The 20,907-nt window shown below is 41.7% G+C and overlaps 1 protein-coding gene across 1 annotated transcript in view; it reads left to right on the top strand.

The window, feature by feature from the left end:
- LOC135577512 (uncharacterized) overlaps nucleotides 1-2,467 on the top strand; it is a gene marked incomplete at its 5' end in the record, with an annotated part of 207,135 nt that extends 204,668 nt beyond the window's left edge. Inside the window, 3 exons of the mRNA XM_065047647.1 lie at nucleotides 62-125; nucleotides 1,312-1,399; nucleotides 2,404-2,467. Coding sequence (XP_064903719.1) covers nucleotides 62-125; nucleotides 1,312-1,399; nucleotides 2,404-2,467 — 216 coding nt within the window. The remainder of the gene's footprint in view (nucleotides 1-61; nucleotides 126-1,311; nucleotides 1,400-2,403) is intronic.
- Nucleotides 2,468-20,907: the final 18,440 nt, after the last annotated feature.

Raw genomic sequence — 20,907 nt, 5'->3', positions numbered from 1 at the left:
AAGCTGTGACATAATACATGAGTTTTTCCATCGATGTAATCTGTTAATGCTTTATTCTCAGGGCTCTGGATTTCATGCTGCGTCAGATAAAACTTTTCTTGGTGTTCCTGGTACTTCCTTGAAAGGTTAGTTTCAGAGACTTTATGAATTACTGCTTTAGCAATCACAAGCACTTCTTCAAGGGTAGATCTACAAATCTCAATAGACCGCTGTCTAGGTGACAGCTCTTCTTCCTCAGTAACAGTTGGGTATGTTCAAGTGTTCCTTTAAGGAATCTATACAGAAGAGGGTTTTCTGAATCACATGTAAACAGCAATTTAAGAAGCTTTTCTTTAGGTTAACTGGGACTTTTCCTACTAAAGTGTTGCTTATACCCATTGGTTTTCTCCCTTCCTTTTTTCTATTTTATTTAAAATTTGCTGTTGCTTTTACTTTACATATCTACCTGTTCAGCAGGAAATGCATACTTTATTAATCCTACACTTGAGTAACCACATGCTTTTGTTTGGATTCTTCATCTTTACAAAAACTTGCAATTGAGTTGTTGCATGCTACTGTCACTTGCTTAGGTGAATTAGATTGTTAGCCTGGATAAAAAGGCTTTTGCTAATTCAGGACAGTTGAATTTTAGAATTTTAAAAATATACCACCAAAACTAGCTTAGTTTAAGATTCAAAAATGCTAATCTTCTGATTTTCTTTTTAAAATCTAATTTTGGTTTAAAGCATGTCTGTAACATGACATGAACTTTTTTTCCTACTAAGAAAAATGTTTGTTTTATTTTTATGAACCTTGTCATCCAGATAACAACTAACATGTAAAGGAAAATACTGAAGAAGATGCCTTGAAATATTGTCAACTGGTATACAAGAAGAAAATAGCAGAAGAAATGTACTTCTTTGCATGTTTCTTGCCTTGTTGCATTTTCATTGCTGGTTAATTGTAAATAATTTGTTTATTTGAGGTGGACATCTGTTTATTTTGCCTTCCTCAAATTTTAACTAATACTTTATGTATTATGTTTTTTTTTTTTTTCTGGTATCAGCAGTTCCTTCTACGTTTTTCTAATGGCATAAGCATTTTTGCAGAAATATAGCTTATACTTAAGTACAGTGTGCAAAATGTATTGGAAATTAAGTTTTGCCAGCACCTTTTGAATTAGAATATTTTTGTAAGGAAACTTGCTCATTGAAGTATGCCAGTGAAGTATTACCCATGTCTTAACAGGCTAACATTTTAACAAAATACAGTAGTGTCCATGCTACTCAGCATTGTTCTTACCCTTTTCATACTACTGTTTTCTACCACCAGAATCTGGGATTGCAGGTACCAACTCTGGTTGGCCTAGTGCAGTGAAGAATTACAGCAGTCCCAGAAATGCACAGTACTGTCGCAAAAGGTAAGTTCTTCCTCAAAAAGAAAATCCAAAAGAAATTCTTGGTGCTTTACATCTATATTAAAGGTGTGGAGGTTGTTGCTTACATGTGTCCTTCTAGAATGAAAATCAGATCGAATGCTTGGGAAAGCCCAAGCTAATCAGACCTGCAGACTCAAACACTGGGAGGTAAGTGTCTGGACAAAACTAGCCAGACTTCAGCATGGCTGGCCAGTGAACGTAAGGTAGTAAGATGGCTTGACTGAATAGCTACTCTAGTCCTTCTTTCTGTTCCTTGTAGACGCATTTATTATTTTAGATATAACTCAGATGGACTGTCAGCTGACAAGCTTCCTTGGGCTTGTAGTGTGTCGTTCTTGTATATGGTTCCAAGGAGTGAAGCTCTTGTTTAATGGCTACAGAGCCCTCAGAAGTTTTATGCTTAAGCCACGTGGCAAAATGCTGCATTTGTAATGAATGGTGGTGGAAAGAAACCTGTATTGTCTTCCTGTCTCAAACTTGATAGCCTTTCTGGAGAAGGTGATTATGTAAGACGTATTTCAGAAAAAGAAATGTTCATAACTAAAACTTTTCTTGAGCTCTGTGTGACTGCTGTTGTACAGCTATAGTGCTATACTGAGTTGTCAGATGTAAACCAAAATGGTTCAAAATATGCCATTTCTTAAGTGATATGCAAGGAAATAATTACATTCTCACTTGTATCTTTCCTTTTTAGCTATTGGTGAATACATTCCGAGCTTACATCTGGAAGTTTAAGAGATACTTATATAATTTAGGTTAAGAGAGTAGCATTATGGAGACATTAAAATGACATAGGATGAAAAGTTTTCTCTCTAGCTGAGAGCACATAGGAATGTGGACAAGGAGTCCTGCTGCTGTTTACAGTCAAGATGTTCAGATATCTTGCTTTGATGATTTGTTTCAATTTCATTCTGTTCATCAGAGTTTTGGCAGGCATAGTATTTTTGTGTAATTTACTTTGTCATCTTAACAATTCTTTTCTATAGGGTATCCAGAAAATTAAGCTACACTGTGGGTAAAGATGACAAATCCCAGCAATCGCTTGGGTGACTTCCTGGTTGAAACCCACCAAGGAGCATTCATGGACTGCTACAGAAAAAACTTTGCTTTATAAAGTTTGGGTTTGTTTTGTTTTTCTTTCTTCTTCCAAGAATCAGGCATGTATTTTATGTACGTGTCATGCAGTTAGTCCTGTTTTATGCTTACCTGTAATGTAAGTGTTCAGGACTGGTTCATCCCTTCTGACAGGGTGCTTAGTCCTTTGGCTTCATCAGGTATTGCAGGGAATCAGGGTTCCGTTCTATGGCAAAGTTTAAATTTTGTAGTTAGTAGTGTTTGTTCTAACAGTGTGATCAGTATTTTCTTGTTATCTGCTAATAAGCTTTGATTCTTAGCATATTAGTCGTAAGATGAGAATCAAGCTCTTTTTGCTGGATTCCTGCCTGTTTGTGCTTTATAAGGGTATTGACACAACATGAAAAATTCTAAACTGGGATGGATGATTGAAATGCAGTATTAGGCGCTATGACTTGTTATATGCCTGCTATGTTAAATTTTCTACATAGCTCACAGAGTGGATTGTTCAATAAAACTTTATATGTTTCAGTGAATTTGACAGTTATATTCTGTGTTCTGACAAAATATATGTTCTAAATAAAAACCCGTTCTCAACAAATATCTGCTTTCAACATTTTATTTCAGGTATGTGAATGCTCATGAGGAGTTTGTATCCCTACAGCAAATACATCAGAGTGATGTGGCTGGGTCCCACAGGTTTTCATTGCTGCATTGTTTACCAGATAAACAGTGCCTCTGTGTTTTCAATACATTAAATATTTCTAATGAATTTTAATAGAAACATGTTCTGTAACTAAAATATTTGACCAACCTCCAAAAGATTTAGCTGTACCAATCAGTTCTTGCATTGGTGAAGCTAAATGCAGACCTTTTGACGAACCTTGATATTCTCTCTGAAAAACAAAGAGAAGACACAATTTTTTGCACTTTTTTTCCTCAATTTTTTGCACATTAGAAGTAACAACCAAACCTTATTTGTGACTTCTACTCTCTCCTTACTATAATAGGTCCTGTATAGTTATGGTCCTAAGGGCCTTCGTAAGTTTCAGACAAGGAAGAAAATGTCCAGTCAGACTTCAGTAACAATTTTTAAGAGTTAGCAGTTTAATCTTGGAAAGGCTATTTATTTTTGCAACTTCTACGTTATGTGTCATAGTTTAATCCCTTTCCCAAATATGAGAATCCATACATGGAGATATATACATACATGTATATATACACCTGGATAATTTATACATCCCTGGCAACTTGAGTAGGAAGCAGAATCCGTACCATTTAACAGAATCCTTCGTGCCCCTTATCTCCCTTATCCCCAAACCCAAAATAAAGCTTAAACTCTCTTTTTTCTAACATTGTCTTGAACTATCACATCCACTTTTACTTTCTCTTGTATTTTCCCATCACATACATACAGATTCTTAGTGTAGAAACATTACTACAAACTGCATAGTAGGACTACATTAATAGCTACCTCAAGTACTTCCTCTTGCCATTTTCTAAGGTCCTCGGTTGACACATCCTCCCATGATTTTGGTCCTAGAAATAACAAGAGAGATCAGTATAAACACAGCTTTTCTTGTAGCACTATATATACTCAGTATCATTCTAACAAACATAAACATTTAGGAAGAACATATTACATAGTAACAACACATTATCCAATCTGAACACCCTCCAAAAAAATTGTAGAAGCAAAAACTCGCAGGTAAACAAGCCAAGAGAAAATTGTAATTCTAAGTTAACTGAGAAGTCAGGCAAAACAAAACAACAAAAAAATCACATGCTAAGTCTAACAACACTAAGCTAAAATCCAAGGAGCATTACAGCCGCACATGCCATGAAGAGGGGAAAAAAAAGCAAAATATTTTACGCTTATAATTTTATTGAATGCATGCTGACTACATGGTTTCTGACGTTAGTTAAAGCCATAGTTAAGGCTTGACAGGACTGAGATCCATATTAATTCCATACTGAATAGAGGTTAGTAAACCAAAAGTATAAGCCAGCCTTTACAAATCAATGGTTGTGAATTACAGTGCTGTATGCCACCCTCTCCTTCTCTTGATGGACAACGTATACAAAATGCTATGAAATGCAAGTTTCCCAGTCTATAAAAGCCTTTAAAAGGTAAATCATATTTGGTGCAATGATTAGATAAGGCTTGGTACTGTGGTAGCACATCACGTGTAGGTGTGGTAAGTTCTACTTTACAAGAATTGATAAAGTGACTTACGAAACATAATTATCACTTCAGTGATAATAAAAACTGGTAGAACATTTCATTTCCCTGTAAAGCCACCAAGTCGCTAAGTCATAAGTCCTACTAAAACCCCAAGCAAAGTATTTTAGAACAACAGGTTTTTTTTTTCCCCAATAAACTCTCCATAAGCCTTGTCAACTCTCTAACGGATCAACGTTTATAATGAAACACTGGAAAAATATGACATAGCACAATGTGGTACAGATTTATGCTAACCACTGAAACATTCAATGAAAAGTTAAAGAGACTATCCACCCAGTTCCCCCTGGCATTTGACATAAGAGAAACTTATCAGAGCAGCTTTCAGAATACTAAGCGGAAAGGAAATTACACAGTCCATTCATGTGTATCAACTTCCTGCCAATATCTCCATTCACAGAATCACAGAATATTAGGGATTGGAAAGAACCTCAAAAGATCATCTAGTCCAATCCCCCTGCCGGAGCAGGAACACCTAGATGAGGTTACACAGGAAGGTGTCATTCCTTTGTTTCCTCTCAGTCTTCTTCACTTTGATTCTTCTTCTTACAGTTAATCTAAATATTAACCATTGTTATCCTGAACTTCACTAATAACTCTTTTCTGTTGTCTAAAACAGAGCACGCAATAGACCAAAATGGTGCATATAAAGAAAATCTCCAGGTATTACATGCATGCCTCAAAGTTTACATATGAAAGGCCACACCAAAGTGTACAAAATTCAGCATCTTCTGCCATCAAATGTTATATAACTTCCACCAGTTGCATGCTTGACTAAGTATAAATACACAGCACGTAAATATTGAAGCTTTACGAAGTTCTTACTGTCAGGCGTACTGTAAGTGAGAGTTTCCATGGAGATAAGTAAATCATCTTCAAAAGGATGATTATACTAAATAAAAAGGACCATTAAAGATTAGAATAAATGCTTGCAGTGATGTTTTTAACATGCATTTTAAGTATTGTTTTTACACAATTTTGTTTTGACCAAAACATGAAATTATCCACATGCTGCTCTGTTGGCTGAAATTAGCAATCTCAAAACTTTAATTCCTAGAAAAAACACACATATTTTAAGCATATGTATGAGCTGTTCAATCTCAAGGCATAAGCCAGTTGCTGACAAAATGAGGCTTCAGCGAGTTTTCAAAAATGGTTAAGTTACTTTATTACAGAGCTTCTAAACTCCCTCTGTCGTAACTGGAAGCAGCCACTTACCAGAGACCTACAGGTGATGACATATGAAAATGTCATCCAGTCTAATGCGAGATGAGGAAAACATTCTAGAAACAGAGTCTTGTGGCTTTTTTTTAAGTTGTTGGAAACCATTGCTGAGGTACTAACAGGCTAACTCCTGTTCTTACCTCTGCTGTCAGAGTGGTTCCAAAGAATGTTTATTGATATGGTAATAGGTGCTTTGTATATAAATATGGCCTTATATATAAATATATATATATATAGCCTTATGCCAGCACCTAGACATTAACACAAACCATTTATCTGAACTGCAAAGCTGACATCCCTGAATAAATACGTGCATCTCTGGATGGAGGTGTATGGTTCTCACGTCTTTAGCAGAAAATAGCTCTGAAGTAAGGAGGATTTGTGGAGGGAGTTTCACTTCTGTCTGTAATTTTTTTGAAAATACCTCATCTAATGCTAGCTAAAATGGATTAAGGGCACTACAAAGACAACTCGGACTTCTAAGTTCAAAAAAAAAACTGGCAATCCCTGATGTAAGTGTTACTCACGCCAAAGCTCAGCACAAACTGCGAAGCTGCGTGAGGCCCCGGGTGACTGCTGCTTTCAGCAGCCAGGAAAAACGGGAGCTTGTGACACCAGAAGTAACTAATTGACAAAGAGAGTTCAGTGCCAGTTACTGCAAATCAGCACACGGAAAGAAAAATGAACGTGTCGGCACTAACAGAGCAGGACTTAAGAGGTGGCCAGGGAGGATCGGAGTGGAGAGCCCGGCCACCGCGCCAGGCGAGGCGGGCAGGGAGGGCCGCGCTGCCCGGCAGCCTGCCAGAGGCGGACAGAGGGACGCACAAGGGCGGCCAGGCCCCGCCGCACACCATTTCGGCAAAAGGGACCTTAGAAGCGCACGGCGCTCCTCAGACAGGCAGGGGCGAGGCCGGGCGGCAGCAGCCTGAAGGTCGCGCCGCTGACAGAGCGTCCCCGCCAAGCCCGCCTCAGGACGGCGACGGAAACAAAAAGCCGCTGCCAACGGCTCCCGCCATCCAACGTCCGCGGCGTCGCGCGCGGCCCTCACCCTCTCCAAGATGCTGTTGATGGTGGCCATGAAGCGGGCGTTGCTCCGACGCAGGGACTCCTCCAGGGACATGGCGCACGGGCTGGGCTCCTCCGCGGCGCTGCGGAAATGACAACGGCCGCTCCGCACACGCACCCAGCCGTGCGCGTTTGCTCACCTCGACCCCAACCCGACTTCCACCGCCGTCAGACACTCCCACCCCGCCCCACGCCAATTCAAATTGCGCACCGACTCGCCCCCTCCGCCTCTACCCCACCTCTGACTGGGTCTCGCACAGGCGCCGCAGCCCATCCGAGTACGCGGCCAGGAGCGCTTCTTATTCTGATTGGCTGCTAGAGCTCCTATTGGCCGCGGGGTCAGGCGGAGGCGCAGCCCGCCGAACTCTGTGCTTGGGTTGGGGGGCGGTGGCGGCCCCGGCCTTGTGGCTGTTTCCCGACCGCTGGCTCCTCCTGTCGGGTGGGTCCTGGAGCCGTGGCCCGCCTGCGGGCTGTAGCCGCTGCTTAGTGGTCGTGGGCCGTGTGGGGTTGGGTGCTCTGAGGAGAGCTCTGCCAGCGGGAACTCTGCTGGGGTGAACGTGGCGGCCCAGGGGCCCTGCGGGTGGCCGCTGTGAAAGCGGGTGCCGAGACCAGGAAATTCTGCTTTCCCTGCAAGGTGGTGCCCTGCCATTGGCAAAAGGCCAATATTTAAAAAAGAAGACCATGAGCCACTTCATGTAAAACTGTTTGTGTGTTTGTTTGTTTGTTTTGACTTTGTTTTGTTTTTTGTTTGTTTGTTTTAAGCAAGGCTTAGCCGGGGCTCCCTGGATCTGCAGGCTGTGCTGCCCCCCAGCTGGGGAGCGGTATGGACCGGGCAATCACAGAATCACAGAATGTCCTGTGATCCACAAGGATCATAGAGTGCAATTCCTATTGAAATAAATAACTTACGCTTTTTCTATGGATAAAAAAAAACCATTTAATCCAATTCCTTGTATTCCTTAAACAGGTGTTCATTAGAGCATAAGCAAAACAGCGCTGGGTGCACGGGGGATTCGCTCCGCCCAACACGCACACCTTTAAACAATAAGAAGTGTGCTTAAATACAGTAAGGTATTACATATTCATAATGACCCCAGGAACGCCTATACATATTCATAACCTTTCCCTGCTTCTGATTAAAATGAGTCTCAAATAACCATTTTCATAGACCCTCCCCTGTTGCACCTGCGCAGTGCCACTTGGTGAATTTGAGGAGGGGTCTTTGGGGGTCTTTGGATGAAGGCTCCTTCAGCTTCATCACAGTGAACTTTTTACCTTTGGCTCATTATGTTAAATTGACTGGGACCCAAGCTGCCAAGTTGAATGAAACCAGACTGGCGCCCCCTTTTGCTGTAAATCTTCGTTATCTTGTCTCCTCAAGTTTACAGCTAGGTGCAGTAAAACTTCTTATCTTGGCATTCGATGGGGTTCTGTTCTTCTTAACATAAAGCTCTAAACTAAGCATTTATTGTGTGACTAAGCCTTAAAGTGTTAGCTTGTTAGTAGGCACCCATTATAAGTTTAGTTAACCCTTCAAATGTTAGTTCCCTCTGTCAATATAACTTCATAAGCAAGTTTCATAACTTTTTACATAGAACTTAACCACCTTTTTCCAGGTTAAGAGCCCGTGCCTCATTTGTTTATATCTGTAAATATTAAACATCTTAGCATGAATCACAACTGCATTTTTCACACTGTCCTTGCATATTACGACCCCACAGTTCACACCATGTGTCTGAGGGCCTTGCCCAGTCTCTTCTTGAACACTGTCAGGCTTGGGGCCATGACACCTCCCTGGGGAGCCTGTTCCAGTGCTCCACCACCCTCTGGGGGAAGAACATTTTCCTAATGTCCAACTTAAGCCTCCCCTGGCACATCTTCCTGCCATTCCCTCGGGTTCTGTCATTGGTCACCAGAGAGAAGAGATCAGCGCCTGCCCCTCCTCTTCCCCTTGTGAGGAAGCTGTAGCCCCATGAGGTCTCCTCTCAGTCTCCTCCAGGCTGAACAAACCAAGTGACTTTAGCCACTCCTCATACAGCTTCCCCTCCAAACCCTTCACAACTTTGCAGCCCTCTTCTGGACAGTCTCTAGTGGCTTAATATCAAACTGTGGCTCCCAGTGGGGAGCTCTGGGCAAAGCAATACAGAATGTAACCTTCCTGTTGTGTTCCGCAGAAATGGCCAGAGGAACAAGGGCTGGAAAACTGGACTCTAAGTGGCCACCACGACTCATGCCCTTTCTGGTTGTTCTCCATTGGGTCCTGGAGGGTTGCAGGCCTGAGGCCACTGAGGAGAAGGGCTGGAACTGGCACCACCGAAAGCATTACCAGTCTGCTGGCACTGGTATTTTTGATATCATCCCATTCCTCTCCCAATATTCCTAAACCAACCGTTTTCTATAAATAAAGATTTAATTTTTAAAAATTGCTATCAGTACATCAAGTTGCCTGGAAACTCCCATTCCAAAAACCTTTTCTATTTCACCAATATAAAGGCATAGATGCATCTTTTCAGAATGGCATCTTCATAATGGCATCTTGTCTAAAGCTGACTTTTACTTATCTACTAACTTTTTATGTGTTCAGTTGTAATAAATGTTATTTTTTAAAATTACACAACTAAAGAAAAATACTTTTTTTCATCAATTTTTAAGCATTCTTACTATTATGTGGTTGTGAAATTTCCACAGTGTCGAGGTTTTGATTGCGGGATGACAATAAAACTGGCAGATGTATTGTTTACCCCCTCTCCCCCCACTTCCCCCTTCAGCCCCTCCCTCTCCCCCTTCCCACTGAGGACAGGCGATCGGGAGGGAAGGAAGGACAGAGAGAAGAGAGCTGGAAAAATTAAAAATGTTTTACTAATGCTACTGATAAAATAGAGGAAAAGAATAACAAATATACAAAACTAATCTTGCAAGTCCAGGCAACTGCTCTGGCAGATGTTGGGCTGGCACCCGAAGTCCTGGACTGGACTCTGCGGCCAACCGGAACTGGGTTCAGTCTGTCACTAGGCCTCAGTTCCCAGGGACGACTAGCAAGGTCCTCTCCTAATGTCAGCCATAAGGAAAAAGGGACGAGATCCTTGTGATCTCCCACTTTTATATGAAGTATTCACGTGAATGGGATGTTATACTCTGTTGGTCAGTTTCTGGTCACCTGTTTCTCGTTGCCCCTCTTGTGAGATGTACATCCATCCATCCTCATCCATGACCTCACATTCCATTGCTGTGTCTACCAAAACATGTATCTGGCTTTTTGGGAAAGCAGCTAATATGAAAGCTTTAGCTGACAGGCAAATTCACTAAAAGAGAAACTTGGTTTTTAACAAAATCAGGAGACACAGTTGACAAGTTTTGCATTAAGGCCTCACCCTGTTTTTAGCAGGTCTTACCCTTTTTCTGGTTCTGCATTAAGGACTTACTGTTTTTCAAGGTACGATTTTTCTGCCACCACTGCATGGGCCCCTGTGGTCAGTGGTTAAATCACATTTGCGAGAGTAGCAAAGTGTTGATTTCAGCTAGCAGGATGAGAAAAGACGAGTGTGGTAATTCAAATCTTGATGAACTAGATCACACTCCTGCATTTGTCACTCTTCTCCCACTGGGATGAATGCAAGACAAATAATCTAAAAACCAGAACATCACTGAGGATCACCTAACTGCATGTTCTTTATTTTCTTGATATCGACCTGGGAGGAGATTTGCAGAAGCTCTCAGCACTTTCTCTTGCTGTTCACTTTAATGGAAGATAGACTTTGAATATATAAAAGCATATATAAACTTTCTATGGCAAAAAAAAATATTCTAAATGCCCTGATTAAATCAGATTCTGTGTAGCTCAGACTGACTTGACAAAATTAGTGCGCATGTAGTAGTTTGAATCAAGTCCCTGTAATCTTTCCCATGGGCAAAAGAGGGATACTACTACTACTACTTTTACTCCCCTGAATACTGGAAAAATAAATTCTGTGATACTTTCAACATGGTCAAATATTGGGATAGGTCAGAATAGTAGTAGGAAGTTAATTATTAAACAAGTAATTCTGTACCTGTTCAGGGCAAAGTTTACATGATCTGTAATAAATAAAACTTGAGGTGCCATACTTAAAGAAGTGTAAAAAGAAGTATTGGATAATGAACTATGCAGTTCTTTCAACAAAGTGCTATTCCCATGGGAAAAAATGTATCATAAAGTCACTTGTGGGGAAAAAAAAAAAAAAAAAAAGCATGATAAAGTCTCTGTCGTTTTGACTCTAGAGTTTAGGGTCATCATGGCATTTGTTATAGTGGTTTGTGATCGCCTTTCAGTGCTTTGGTAATTAAATATCAAAATACAGTGCACACACAGGATGAGATTAATTACTTTCTTTTGACATTCCCTAGCTTAGGAGTCACTCAGTTTACAACCATCTTCTAATTTCTTAATATGTAATTTTAAACTAGATATAGAAGTAGCCTCAGACATTTTGTATTTGATGTACTCACTAACCTGGGAAAATAAGGGTGTGTTCCTGTTATTTCAGTTTCATCGGGAGAAGATCAGTCTTTCAGCCAGTCTACCCAGTTGTTACTTTTGGCTGTTTGGAATTCCTGCAACACTTCACTAGACTGACAGGAGCCCTCAATTGCAAATAATTTCTTACACCACCCCTGTGAGAAAATGAGAGGGGCATTCAGCAGTTGCACATGAAAACTATCCTATAGCAGTAGTAACTGGTATATTTGATAGGGTATAACCAAAAATTTCAAACTCCATGACCTTAGGAATCACAAAGTCAATGAACGTTAGCTAATGCTTTTGCCCAGAGTATGCATTTATGCAGACTGCAAAGCAAGATAGTGCATCAAACTGTAAACAAGCAAAAGAAATGAAACAAGGAAAAACTATAATTTTAAAATGTTGATGTTAAGGAAACAGCAGCTGTCATTTGTCTTGTGTGACCTGAGAATGGCCTGTCTTTTCTGAGTGCTGCTCTGTACTTCTTTTTGCATCTGCTGCTTGCCATCCCTTGCTTACTTGAGTTGTAAATTAACAGGGACTACCCATTTGTCTTGTCTTTATGTAGCACCTAGTGTAACAAAGTCACACAGAATCACAGAATGTTAGGGGTTGGAAGGGACCTTGTCTTATGTTCTACTCCTGTTAGCAATCAGGACACATAACCAGGGAGTAGTTATATGCGGTGCTTTATTTCAGCGCTGGGAAACCAGGGGTTCGCACCCAAAGCTGGCTTCGCTGGTCAGTTTAAGTTACACAGTATTTATGCAGTCCATTCACATACATATTCATATATTCGTTAAGATACGTAACGGTTACTCAACATTGATTGCAACATCGATTGCAACATCTTGGAACTATTTTGATCATGTGCAGTGTCCTCTGGTCGTCTTTCAGGGGGTCTTCAGGATGAAGTAAGTAGTCTTCATCACTTTTGTCCCTTTCACCTTTGCGTACTGCACAGGCGTACTACTTCTATAGCTAGATAACTGCTGACTTGCTCAACCTCCGGAGATACTGCATGTACTTCTCCTCACTCTATGCGTATTTAGGCTAAGATAAAAGCTAGGTTGTTAAGATAAGAGTATACTCAAACACGATATGCTTGAACATCCTTTCAGGGACAGTTTACAAAACTGATTCATCCTTTCAGGAACATTTTGTAAAACTGGTTCTGTTACTAACATTTCCCCCCTTTGAAAATGCTTTTCTATTCTTAGACAATGCATTTTCACCTCAATCAATTTCTTCGATTATTGATTCATTTGCTATTATTGATTGGTAATTCCCTTCAGGTGTGATAGTTCCAGTCGTGCCTCTTCATAAGCTGGAGGGTTATCAAATATAGGATTAGCATAATTCCTACTCAGGATACTGAAAATGCGATTATTCCTAGCATTTGTTTGACTAATTATGCGCTTAATACCCACATACAACAAACAAAGAAGAACAATCACAATTGCAAGTACAACTACGCTTTCTATTAGTGAATGTACCCATCCTCCCAAATTTAAATCGAATTTATTCAACAGAGCTCCTATCCAGCTCTGTTCTGCATCTTGTCTTTCTTTTTGCAGCTGCACTTGTGTTTGGGTCAGCTCGGAAATGTCTTTCTCAACCTCTGAAGTTACGTCTGGAATATGGATGCAGCAGTGATCGATTCTGTCTTTCAAATATCCACAGACGCCATTTTCTTTCAATAACATTATGTCGATTGCCATTCTATTCTGCAAGGTCATTTTAGTCGTAGCTTGTAATTGTATATTAAGATCCCGAAAACCTTTTTAGTTATTCTGGCCAATCGATCCATTTGCCTGATCAATTTATCAATCATTTCTTTATTCCTATAGGCTGAAATTGGTGCAAAGAAAGATTCTAGTGCCCAGCCAAATTTAACACTGCTTGATGGTTCATGCCACACATCATCCTCGTTTATTTCTCGTTTATGTCTGACCTGTAAAAGTTCTTGCCTATTTTTCAAAGGTGACCTTTTCCAAATGGGACATAGTGTTGACAACCCCAAAGTAATTTCTCTAATTGGTCTTCCCATTGGCAAATGTGTAGTCCAGGTCCCATCACTTCAGGCCCAAACTAAATGTCCCATACTGCCTATAACTCCTTTACAGTCAATTTTGTCTTTATCAATGCCAATTTTAAAGGCTGCCTGTGAGTCTAATTGTTTCCGACAAATGCAGCCTGTAATCACTGCTACTTTGACAATGGACAAAGGTATCTCTTTAATGTCTGTTTGACAAGTTATCACCCGTGAGCAATTCCACCATGGTACTGTCATTCCTTCTGTTACATCGGACCACCGTATGCACCATGGAATTGCTTCACTGTATTGGTATTGTTGTACAATACTTAATGTCCACATATTGTTCCATAATTCAGTTCTGTTTTTGTTATCCTGATCTTTGCATTCCCAGTAGGTCTGTTCAACCTTTTGATTCACTATTTTAGTGGTCCACTTGTCATAGAAGCACCATCCTACATCGTGGAATCGTCCTATTGTAATATACCTTGCTTTAGGTAATTTTAAACAATCTGCCCTGTGTCCTGGTGTTTTCCATTTTTGTCGTTCTCTTATCCTTTGTTCAGTTGGGACTTCTTCTATTCTAGTGTGGGATTCACATGCTATCTTACCAGTTCTGTTTATTTCTGGTAAGGTAGTAGCGATTATTCCCCACTGTACTGGGTCCTCAGCTGATTTTGGTATGGGAAGGCAGGCAGTGATGCTACTGATATTTTGTGTTTGCGCAAAGTCTCGGATTAATCCTATCATTAGGTTCTCTGCCTGATTTTGTACACTTTGTACTACCTGTGGTATCTGGGTACTTTCATTACTATCTACTGCTCTTCGTGGCCTAATTTGCAATTCCATTCGAATAGTCTCATTTTTGCATTTATAACTTTTCCATGCATCGGGCGAGCTTTCCCACTGTCTTATCAGGGGCCTTGTGGAATAGAGTGGCACTTCCCTCTCCAATTTTCAAAAGCACAAAAACTCGGGGTATAACCAAAACCAAAGCTTGGTAATGCAAACCAGGCATTATTGCGATGTAATCTTGAGTGTGGTTGGACCTAGGATATGTGATGACCACACTCTTGGAACCTTCTTCACACGGGTGTAATATATCAGGAGTCTACTCCGGCAACTTTAACTGCGGTAAACGTGGTCAAGAGTACTTGGTAGGGTCCGTCCCAACGTTCTCTCAAAGGCTCTTCGTTCCAGTTTTTCACATATACAGTGTCCCCAGGTTCTATATTATGTACTGGATTTTCAAGTGCCAGTGGTCGATTCCACACTAATGCAGATCGGAGTCGATTCGGTGTCCTGCCAAGAGACAACACATAATTGTACAAGTCCTGATTACCCTTTATGTGGACCTCTGGATTTGGGTTTGGTGCTTCATAGGGTTTGCCATACAGAATTTCGTACGGACTTACTGACATTCCGCTCTTAGGTTTTATCCTGATACGCAACAATGCTATTGGTAAGGCCTGCGGCCATTGAATCTTTGCCTCCTGACAGACCTTACTAAGTTGTCTTTTTAAAGTTTGGTTCATTTTCTCTACCTGTCCACTGGACTGGGGCCTCCAGGGAGTATGCAGATCCCACTGAATCCCTAAACATCTGCTAACCTCCTTTACCAGTTGTGCCACAAAATGGGGCCCCCTATCGGATGATATTCCTATTGGTACCCCAAATCTAGGGATTATTTCTTTTAATAACCATTTCACAGTTTCTTTTGCTTGGTTGGTGCGACAAGGGAAGGCTTCTGGCCATCGAGAAAAGGTATCCACCACAACGAGTAGATATCTATATCCACGAGTTCTGGGGAGTTCCGCGTAATCTGTTTGCCAATAATCCCCGGGTTGCATGCCTGTTTTAATTTTCCCCATTTCTATTTTTCTTTTTACTAGAGGATTATTTTTCAAGCAAATTTCACACTTAGCTGTAATAGACTTTGCCATTGTTAACATCTGGACCGAGATAATTTGTTTTCTTAGATAAGTTACCAATGCTACTGCACCCCAGTGACACTTTTGGTGTTCCGTCTGAAGTATTCCTCTCATAATAGTGGTTGGCACCACAACTTGTCCATTGGTGGTTACATACCACCCAGAATTATTCTTGCTGGCTCTTACTAGACTTGCCAGTTTTTCATCTTCTATGGAATACTTAGGTGGCTCTGAAGGTAATAAATCAATTGCTCTTACCTTCTGGGAGACAAGACCCACCATTGTTCTCACTTGCCATGCCACCAACTAAGCTGTTTGATCAGCAAGCCGATTTCCCCCAATAATTTTCGATGTTCCACTTTGATGAGCTTTACAGTGCATTATAGCAACTTGCGATGGTTTCTGAATGGCATTAGTCAAGTTCAGTATTTCCTTCTGGTATTTAATGTTTGTTCCTTGTGAAGAGAGCAGTCCCCGCTCTTTCCAAAGGGCTCCATGCACATGAACAACTCCGAAAGCATATTTTGAGTCAGTCCATATTGTCACAGAGGCAACCCACAGGTCAATTTTAGGGACCACAAGGTCCAAAAACAACTTTTATTAGACCAGCGAGGCACAGGGTTTTAGCACTCCAAATGTGACTTAAATACAGGTTTGGATATCAGTGGAGGAAATTATTGAGAGGGGCAGCCACTAATACAACAGGAGGTCCACAGAGTGCATGCACGTGGCTTCACCAAAACAATGCCAGAGCCGTCCCCGAGTCCCGGAGGAGTACACACTTGCCTAAGCACGGTGTGGGATTATTTTTATAGAGATACACGTACTCGCAGTGAGTACGGAAAGTGTGCACTCGCGATTCCGCGAGAGTAAATTTATAATACGCTCGCAGTCCTGCGAGAGTTATTTTACACGTGCAAATGTGCACGGAATCCTACACGTGCTTATGTGGAAGCACGGGAGGAAAATATACTCGCGATTGTGCGAGGGGCTCTCGGCCGCCACTCGCGATTGTGCGAGGAAATAAAGTACTTGTGCAAATGTGCACGGAAAGAAAATATACTCGCAATCCTGCGAGAAGTTTTACTTACACCGTGGCGGCGAGGCAAGCGGAGTCTCCATCCCGGGGAGGGGGGGCTCTCGTGGCGGCAGTGGCTAAGCTCGTACTCCAAGAGACCCGCGGCAATGCGCGGAGTCTCGACGAGAGTCCCGTTTTTTTATCTGATCAGACCTGACTGTAGGCATTGTATAAGCTTCTCTGCACCCCCCACACTGAGTGTGGGTGCCCCTGAAGCCTTCAAACATCCCCCACACTGGGCGCGGCTCAGTGTGCCTTGGCACTCCCTTCTGCTAATGTCCCAGGAGCCAGGGTGCTCTGGGCCAAACAAAAGAAGCTGTTAGCCTCAAGTAGCAGAGAAAGGGGGAGATGTGCCATATTAAAAGAGGGAGGGGGGTTGCAATCTGCCACACATATGTTAACTTTCTTGTTCTCACTGAGTTCCAATGCCCTGGTTAAGGCGATTAATTCTGCTTTTTGTGCTGAGGTGTTTGGTGGTAAGGGTTTGGCCTCAATTACTGTCTTGACAGTAGTGATCGCATATCCTGCATACCATACTCCACTTTCCACAAAGCTACTGCCATCAGTAAAGAGTTCCCAGTCAGTTTCTGCCAGCGGGGTGTCTCTCAAATCAGGACGACTTGCATGGGTGTATTCGATGACTTCCACACAATCATGTTCCAGATCTCCTTCTTCAGTACCTGCACCCGAAAACTCAGCAGGATTCATTAGGTTAGTAGTTTTTAGAACAACATCATCTTGTTCTGTCAGAATTACCTGGTATTTCATCATTCTGCTTGGGGAAAGCCAATGGCCCCCCTTTTGTTCCAATACTGTTGTCACCATATGGGATACAAACACTTCTATCCTTTTTCCCACAGTTAATTTTCGGACCTCCTGGATCAGCATTACTGTAGCAGCTACCGCCCGTAAGCATGCCGGCCACCCAGCACTTACCGGACCTAGCTGTTTGGAAAAATAGCCAACAGGTCTTTTCCAGGATCCTAGTCGTTGGGTTAATACTCCCAAGGCAAGTCTTGGTCGCTCGTGTACAAACAACTGGAAGTCTTTACTCAAGTCCGGCAGGCCCAAAGCAGGTGCCTGCATCAAAGACTGTTTTAGCTTTTGGAAGGCCTCACGTTGTGGCTTTCCCCACTTGAACGTTTTATTCCCTTGTGCTTCATACAAAGGTTTGGCGATCAACCCATAGTCCATAATCCAGAGTCTGCACCATCCTGTCATTCCTAAAGAAAGATCTCAACTCATGTAAGCTTTGTGGTTCTGGAATAGCACAAATAGCATGTATCCTGTTCAGGCTTAGCTTTCGCTGTCTTTGAGAGAGCTCGCATCCTAAATAGATCACAGTCTCGGATGCAATCTGAGCTTTATTTTTCGATACTTTGTACCCGTTCATTCCCAATTGGTTCAATATTTCAATTGTTACCTGGATGCAGAGTTCTCGTGTCTCAGTCGCAATCAGAATATCATCTACATATTGTAGCAACAAATACCGTTGTCGAGGGATCATGATATGACCTTTTGTAGTCCATTCCTCGAGTTCCTTGGCTAGTTGATTTCCAAAGATGGTTGGGCTATTCTTGAACCCTTGTGGAAAGGTGTGTCCAGGTTAATTGAGTTTTCCTCCCATTGTGTGGATTTTCCCATTCAAAGGCAAATAGGTTTTTGCTTTCATGGTCAAGGGGTATGCAGAAGAAGGCATCTTTTAAATCAAGTACAGTAAACCATTTATATTTCTCTTTCACAGATGTTAACAAGGTATATGGATTTGCAACTACTGGATAAATGTCCTTAGTGATCTGGTTTACAGCCCGCAAATCTTGGACTAGTCGATAACTACCATCAGGTTTCTTTACTGGAAAAATTGGAGTATTATATTCTGATTCACATTCCTCTAGAATACCATATTTCAAGAATTTTTCAATTAGAGATACTATTCCTAACCTAGCTTCTAGTTTCAGTGGGTACTGCCTCAACTGTACTGGCTTGGCATCTTCCTTCAGTTCCACTTTTACGGGCTGGGCTGTTTTTGATTTCCCAGGTATGTCAGTCTCCCATACCATAGGAATCACAGCCTCCTCCACTGCTTGCGGTATTTTCACTACCAGGTTTTCTTTTAATAACAGAATTTGTCCTACCTTAGATTCTGGAATTTTCATTACCAGGTCTCCATCCTCAAATGTTATTACGGCATCCAATTTGGTCAATAAATCCCGTCCTAAAAGGGAAACTGGACAGTCTGGAACATATAAGAACTCGTGGGTTAATTCCTTTCCTCCAAAACACAAATCTAAGGGTTGTAGGAATGGCCGTACTTCTTCCTTCCCTTTGGCACCAACAATCGTTGTCGTTTTATGACCTACTGTTCCCTGTAAGGAATTTAGCACAGAATAGGTAGCCCCTGTGTCCACTAAAAATCTCACATCCTGGTCCCCCACTTGTACCGTCACCAAGGGCTCCTTATTCTGGGTATCCATTTTCGTGCTTTCATATAGTCAGCTGTCATTACTATACTCCCCCAGCACCATAGTTTGTACTGCATTTCCTACTGCATTTGGTACCCGACTCATGGAACCGGGATGGTTCGGGCATTCGTTTTTCCAGTGTCCTTGCTGCTTACAGTAAGCACATTGATTTGAACCAAGCTTTACAACAGGTCCCAAAGGAATTCCCTGAACATTCCGAAACCCACGCCCTCGACCGTTTCTAATTCCTCTACCACAGACTCCTGTTCCTACTCCCCCGCCTTGTCCTTGGACCAGGGCCAACAGGTCTTGCTGATAACGCCTTGACTGTTCCTTTTCTCTATTATTATAAATTTCCAGGCTGTTTCTAACATAACATCCAGATCTCGTAATTGTGCCCCCTCCAGTTTCTGTAATTTCTTTCAAATATCATCTTGAGACTGTCCTAAGAAGATTAAAGCTAACTGAGCCCTTGCTTGTTCTGTTTCAGTATCTAAATCTGTATATCTCTTTGCAGTTTCCTTTAATCTTTCTAAAAAGGCTGAAGGGGATTCGTTCTTTTCCTGCTTAACACTATACAATTTTGACCAATTCATTTGTTTCGGTATAGCAGTCTGAACGCCGATTAATAACCAGTCCTGATACCTCCGGAGGCGACATAAACCGCCTCCAGTATTATAATCCCATCGGGGATCCTCCTTTGGAAAATTTTCATCAACATTACCGCCCACTGTCCCATTCCGAATATCCTCCCTTACTTTATCTCTTGCTACCCGTACAACCATATCTTTTTCTGTAGAGTCCATTAATGCGTCAAGAATCACTTGCAAATCGTCCCAATCAGGATTCTGAGTTTTAATTATCATTTTAATTACCCTTGCAACCTTGTCTGGGTTTTCTCGGTAAGGACCAGCTGATTGTTTCCAGATCTTTAAATCTCCTGGCGAGAACGGAACTTTTACATAAATTGGTTCTCCCCCCCATCCTACCGCCTGTCTTAGGGGTGCTATTACCTTTGATGGTCCACCCCCCTTTTGGGTTTCCTTTTGTCTGTTCCTAGTCCTGTGGGATATTGGTGGTGTTGTTACTCCTTTTACACGGCTTGCTGCCCCCTCATCACCACTGGAATCGGTATCACTTTCAGTAAAACGCACAGGTGCCGAGGGTTTAAGGGGTTTAGGTGCAGAGGGTTCTGTTTCTGAAGGTGCAACATCAAGACACGGCAGATCCAATTCTAAAGCGTTACTGCTACTGTTTTCTATAGCCATACACATCATTCATTTCTTTTCTGCCGTACATCTCATACATTTATCATTAGTACCACTCCTCCGGACTAACATTAACCTACAATCCTTCCTCCAGTCCTGTTTTTGTTCAAGATAGAAAAAGAGATCCACGTATTGTACCTCATCCCATCTACCTTCCTTCTGACAAAACCTCATCAATTCAACAATAGTTCCATGGTCTAAAGTGCCCTCCGGTGGCCACTGTACTTCATTAGGCAGGTCATATTCCGGCCACCGGCGAGTACAATATTCAGTTAATTTCTTTTTACTCATTGATTGTCCAAATCCACCCTCCTTCCAATGTTTCAACAGGCAATCTAATGGTGACATCTTTGTATCGCACATATCAACACAGAAGGATACAGATAACTAACACAGAAAGATAACACAGGTAACTTTACCAGAACAACAGTAAACACGGATCAAATCACTGGTTTCAACAGTAAATACAGATTAAATCACCAGAACTACAGACCAGGTGCTGAGCAGCACAAATAACCAGACCAGGTGCACACAAATTACCAAACCAGACCAGGTGCTGAGCCTGCGGCACAAATAACCAGACCAGACCAGATGCCGAGCCCACAGAGGTTTC

This window comes from Columba livia (genome assembly GCF_036013475.1).
Source record: "Columba livia isolate bColLiv1 breed racing homer chromosome W unlocalized genomic scaffold, bColLiv1.pat.W.v2 SUPER_W_unloc_5, whole genome shotgun sequence".
Classification (NCBI taxonomy): Eukaryota; Metazoa; Chordata; class Aves; order Columbiformes; family Columbidae; genus Columba; species Columba livia.
Note: the sequence above shows the minus strand (reverse complement) of the source record. Positions and strands in the feature narration are given on the sequence as shown.